The sequence below is a fragment of the Brassica napus genome, chromosome C5 (assembly GCF_020379485.1).
Source record: "Brassica napus cultivar Da-Ae chromosome C5, Da-Ae, whole genome shotgun sequence".
NCBI lineage: Eukaryota > Viridiplantae > Streptophyta > Magnoliopsida > Brassicales > Brassicaceae > Brassica > Brassica napus.
Genome location: NC_063448.1, coordinates 13,459,238 through 13,465,237, shown reverse-complemented (window position 1 = coordinate 13,465,237; position 6,000 = coordinate 13,459,238). Strand labels below are relative to the sequence as shown.

Sequence of the window (6,000 nt, the reverse complement as noted above, 5' to 3'; positions counted from 1 at the left end):
ATGCAAACTTCCTTTTATCAATCGCAATTGAACAAATTCAAGAAAGTTCATGATTATTAATTGATTACAATAATTTGAACCTTAATCTACGTTCCTTATATACAAAAGTCAAGTCCTCACAAATCACGTATTATTACCATCAATTTACCAAATTTGTAATTTAAAAATATATCAAAGTTATTAGAAGTTTCCTTTTTCCCAATCATCAATCAATTTCTTCCTTGCAAATCACGTTTAAATCATGGGCAATTTGCTCCGCCATTATTTGCTTTATGCAAGCTGGCGTTAAAATCTTAATTACGATAGATCATATAAGGTAAGTTTTTATAATTGTATGCCAGAAAATCGTATTTTACCTTAGTTTCTACAACGCAAGGCGGAGATCATCTAACAATTTAATGAAACGGGGCAAGTATATGCCATATGCATGGTTCTTCTGTTTCACTATTTTAAAACAAAGTTTTCCTCTTGATATATTTTTAAGAGAACAAATATTTTTTCGTATTTTTAAGAAAATCAATCACTTGAGCACGTATTGATCATCAAATACTTTTTAGGATTTTTCAGAAAACAAACTTTGATTGATAATCGTACATTAATTTTTTCGCATCTATATTCATTTTGAATAAAAAATTAGACCACTACGTATGTCAGTAATGTTTTTGTATTGAAACAAATTAATGAAAAAACTTCAGTCAAGGTAATTAACATAATTTTAAAATCTTTGATGTAATACGTAGAACTTCGGTTAAGGTAACTAACGCAAGAAATAAATGATAAGGTTTGATGTAATACGTATCAACGTATATATGTGACAAATGTAGACAAAACTAAGGAAATTATAAAGTTTTGATCAATGGCATGTTGTGTAATTACTCTAGTTAACAAAGGGGTTTTAAATAGAATAGGTGAGAGAGCTTGTGGAGTTGCCACGTAAGAAATGGCACACTTGTAATAAACACATGAACTAAAGGTTATTTATTTTTAATGCTCCTCAAATAATAATAAAGGGATATGTTGTCCATTTTACAAACAAACAAAAATTACACAAATAAAGTCCCATAAGAGCTAAGCTCGAGATCTGTTCGTTAATAACAGATGCATGACCTTAGTATATATATAGATTAATTTTCTAGATTATGCCAATATCTGAAAACAGTAATGTCTGCAAAATCTACTGATTAAAATAAACCATCATATTTAATGGATGGTTGATTAGAATATTATCACAACTAAAAGGCTCGTCATTTTTCTTTCTTTTTCCGTTTCTTCCAAGTAGGCCATGTTTACCGGGCGGATTTTGTGGTGAGATTTTTAGCGTAATATAAGAACTGTCTCTTAATTTTAACCAAAAAAACTAAGAATCGTCTCTTAAAACTCTTATCTAAGAGTCGGTTCTTAGTTTTTCTTATTTAAAAATTAAGAAACGGTTTTTATATTACGTTAAGAACTTAATCCTAATAACCCTCCAATAAAAGGCTTATCTACTTGAGAAATAATATGAAATATATATATATATATACGAAAACACTAATATATTCGATATATATTACGAAGCTCAATTTCAGACCTAATCATTTCTTATCTCTCCGTTTCTCCTTTACCCTCTCTCTTCTTCTCTTCTCTCCTTTGGTAGTGAAGATGGATATGTACAAAGATGATAGCTCACCATACTGTTATTTCCATCCGAAGGAAGAATATGTTGGAGTGTGCCCACTTTGTTTGAACGAGAGGCTTCTGGTTTTAGCTTCGAAGCAGAGATCGTCAAGAACCAAATACTCGTCATCTTCACCAGTCATTAACCTCCCTAAGATCTTCAACTTGAGCTCTCTCCTCAGTCGCCTCGATCTCCGTCGCGGCAGGAAATTCCATCCATCCTCCGATCTTGACGTCTCCACAAGCCAAGAAGGTACACAACTTTACACATATCTATAGTATAGATGCGTATCTCATACACACAATCTATGTATATACTTCATATATTAATGTTATTTTGATAAATTTTAAACTAGTTCCAATTGGATAATTCCCTTTTTTGGTTAACTCGGTATGATGATGATTCGATGGCTACGGCTAATTATCATTTATAGTTCTTGAAAGTTATGTATAATCTATAGAAAATCTTAATTGTTTTTTTTTTGAGGAAAAATAATCTTAGTTGTTGTACAAATCAATGAATAATTGAAATTTATTTGTTTTCCTTTGTGTGTGTGTGTTCAGATTCCTTTATATCAATAAAATTCGAAAATGATGGAAACGCGTCATGGGAGAGGAAAACAGTGTCAAAGGTTTGTGTAGACAACACAAGCTCAGCATGTAAGGAGCAGCAGTCCCTTATAACGAGCAGTATGAGTATCGTCGAGCATAATAGTGTCAAGTCATCTCTCAGGTGGCGCAAACGTATTGGTCATCTTTTCCATGTCATCAAACTCAGATCAGGATGGTCCACCTCTTCTCGTCATGTGGCATCATCCAAGGTCGAAGGAACCAAAGTGAGGAAACAGGGTTGGATGGTGAGGTCCGTGAGGACCTTGACCAGAAGAAAATCCAGGAAAAGTAAAAGTTGAATTTTTCATATATTTATTTATTACAACTAAAACAAAATATTTTTTGGTGTTTAAAAAAACTAATTTTTTTCTATTGCTTAGTTTTTTTTAGTTTAATATTTGGTTTGGTCGTTTTGTCAATGATTGATGCCTCTGTTTAAAGAAGAAATATTTTGAAGTTTTTTGTTGTTGTAAGTAATGACATTGCTGGGTCATCCATAAATTAAATCGTTGAATTGATTAGATTTTTGTAAACCTAGGTGTATTGCATGTAACCTTTTGTGTTTTTTTTCAAAAAATAGTTTACATATAATTTCTCAAACATATGTAAAAGGGGCAAGAGGATTGCCATTTACCATACCTCTTTGTTGGCATGTGGTCTGAATCTGATAAAGTGATTAAAAGATGGGAGAAGGGTCAAAATAGCCTTTTATCACTATTTTCAAAATAATAATATTTCTTTTTTTTATTGTTTTAATATTAATAGTTCTTCTGGGTTGGGGACGTCCTCTCCTTTTAATGGGGTTTTATCTCAAGAGGTTTGTAAGTTGTAACCTGGCAGCAATGTATCTCGCCAATATCTTTCACATTTGTAATTTGCAAATGTTAATGAGATTTCAGTAAAAGAAATAGGAAGCTAAAGAAAGCGAGGAAAAAAAAACAAAAGTGAGTTGCTTTTAACTAAATAACTAGATTTTGATCTGCGCTTTGAAAACGCGGATTTTATGATTTATATATGAAATTGGATATGAGATGGTATTTTGAGTATATTGTGTATTAAGTCGTATTATATCGAATACATAAATTTGTTTAAAATTATATAACTTATGAATAAGTTTATTCGAGTTTTTTTATATACACTTTTATGTAACTCTTTCTTAAGGATGAAAATTTTATCCAAATTTGATAAACGAACCAAATCAATACAAAATATAGGTCGAGGTTCGGGATTGGAAAAAAGTATCTATTAGATTTTTTTGGACATGCGGATCTCTGTTAGACTCCGAGTACCCAAAGTACCCAGAATGTTTTGTTCATATTATGTATATTTGAGTAATTCATATATGTTCTCAGTATAAAAATATTATTGCAAATTTCGGATTCGCGTTTTCTGTTATAGTTTCAGGTTTTGGGTAAAATTTCAAATTTTAAAAAATATATTTAAAATATTGGATATTTTTGGTTTTCGGGTAATATTTTGGTCTTTTAGATATTTAGTTATTTATGGTATTTGTTTGATTTTGGATATTTCTGTGTTTTGATTTTTTGGCTTTTCGGATTCTTTAGATCTTTTTGTCCTAAATACTCGAACCGAGCTAGACACATTACGTAGCCAAATTACATAGTAAATTTTACATATACTTGAATTATTGACTCAAACTGACCTGGAACTAAAAGGAACCGATCGTGAACAAAAAAAATAAATTCAAATACCTAGTTGGATATAAATGCCCAAGACCCAAAGAACTTGAACCTGAAAGAAACCGATTTATATTTGACCCGAAGACCTGAATGCTCAAATCTAACCTTTCATTATATTTTTGTGCATTTTATAAAAGTTATATTTGTTCAGTTGGTGAAACTTAAGATTTATTTGAGAGGTTTTTGGCTAATTTAATAGTATAGATTTGTAGGTTTTTTGTTGAGCAGTAAAAAAACGATTTGTTGGGTTTTTGATAATTTTAAACTTATCTTAAATAGTAAATTGTTATTTATCAATAAAATAAAATTATCATAATATATAATTTTTAAAGTTATCTTAATTATGAAGTTAATGAGACATATTTAGAGAAGAGTATAATAAAGTGTATGTGATATTATATTTTCGTGAACCAAATTTATGTGGTCGTATATATATGGTATAATCTTTTCGTTTACAAAAATATATGGGTCCAAAAAATAAAAACTTTGACTAAATGATTGTTAGAGAAATTTAAGGTAACATATTGTTTGTCCAAATCAAAGTAAGACCAAAATATTATTAGTTAATGAAAGGGTCCAAACAACTTTTTTAAATAAATTTATTAAAACTCCTTCGTAAAAGTATTGATTTTACATGAGATTTTTGGAATTCTTTTGTGACTTTTAGTGCTCACCTTTAGTTTCCTTTTTCTCATTTTATAAAATAAATAAATGAGAGTAGTACCATTTTAATGCAAGAGGAGAGTCCATGTTAGGTTGTTCACAATAGTGGGAAACATTGTAGCACAAAAAAAGACCCCAACGCCTTGCCACATTCACATTGTCTTATAGTTGTCTCTGTTGTACACATTGTATACTTCCAAATACTAAATCAAAAGTACTTTCTTATAAAATATTATAGCTGAATTTGTGAGATAATTATAGGACATCATCGGTTTATGTTGGAGAATTGTCATTTCATATGTTACCTAAGTTTACCAAGTTCATGTTGATTTGAAACGAAATAGGTTAAAATGTAAAATCAATAGTAGATTCATTTGACAATGTTGATTTTGATATATGATCTTTATTGTGCTGTGAGGTGACTACTCAAGGAAAAGAGTTGCTTTAGTTTGTTTCTAAGATCAAGCAAAAGTAGGAAAGCAATGCGACTCCCCCAATAAATTATATAAGAATTTTATCAATGTGGTAGGTCTGATGCGAGAGAAAACCTAATTTTTAGGTTGATTGAACGACGAGTCCATTTGTTGTTCTGTGTACTTTTCTCTACTTTTTTTGTATCTTTTTCACTTTTTATATTTTTAAAACTATTATTAAAAAACTATTGAGCAGATTAGCTGGATGTTTAGTGACTGAATGTTAGTATTTTTTGGGATTAGGAGTACTTCTATTTATTCAGATCGAAACTTGAAACAAGTTCTACTATATAATAACCATTGAAGAGTCCACCAAGATATTAACAGGTCTCCAAATACAGCAGATCTGGATAATGGAGAAAAACGAAAAAGAATGATCGAAAATATGGTGATTATGATAAATCCGGATAATTAGCTTCGTTTTGAGACCTACATAGCACATGGGGATTGTTTTTTTTTTCCAATTTATGAGTGATTTTGCATAAATTTTGTAAATTTGGGTTTCTTTTGTCGAGAGCGTTGGCTAGCTGTAGGGTTAAAAACGGGACCATTTTTATAGATGATCGTATTCAAAACCAGGAGCAGGACCACGCACCTATTCCCTGATTACCTAACATAAAGATTTTGAACAGTTAATGACATTTTTCAGAAAATATATAGCTTGAAATTATATATCATTCGGATTGATTCATAAGTCCTTGCAATTAATTACCACATACAAAAATAATTCTAATGGAAATTTCATGTAATGGGCAAGGCAAGGATCGTTGGTCAGGACGTAGCCCCATTGGTGGACGCATGTAGTTATCCGATGTTTTTTTTTTTTTTTTTTTTTTTTTTTTTAACTTGGAGGGACTTCCAACCCCAGGGGCCAACCCCTAGGCGCGAGGCGGACC

The 6,000-nt window shown here is 30.7% G+C and overlaps 1 protein-coding gene across 1 annotated transcript; it reads left to right on the top strand.

The window, feature by feature from the left end:
* Nucleotides 1-1,477: 1,477 nt before the first annotated feature.
* Nucleotides 1,478-2,788, top strand: LOC106399358. Its single transcript, XM_013839839.3, has 2 exons — nucleotides 1,478-1,909; nucleotides 2,221-2,788. The coding sequence occupies exons 1-2, from the start codon at nucleotides 1,501-1,503 to the stop codon at nucleotides 2,565-2,567; spliced, it is 756 nt and encodes a 251-aa protein (XP_013695293.2). The 5' UTR covers nucleotides 1,478-1,500; the 3' UTR covers nucleotides 2,568-2,788.
* Nucleotides 2,789-6,000: the final 3,212 nt, after the last annotated feature.

Excerpts from the sequence above, each read along its gene's own strand:
- LOC106399358 (XM_013839839.3), top strand. The coding sequence starts at position 1,501 with ATGAAATATATATATATATATACGAAAACACTAATATATTCGATATAT. Across the intron at positions 1,910-2,220 it reads CGTCTCCACAAGCCAAGAAG|ATTCCTTTATATCAATAAAA; the intron begins GTACACAACTTT and ends GTGTGTGTTCAG.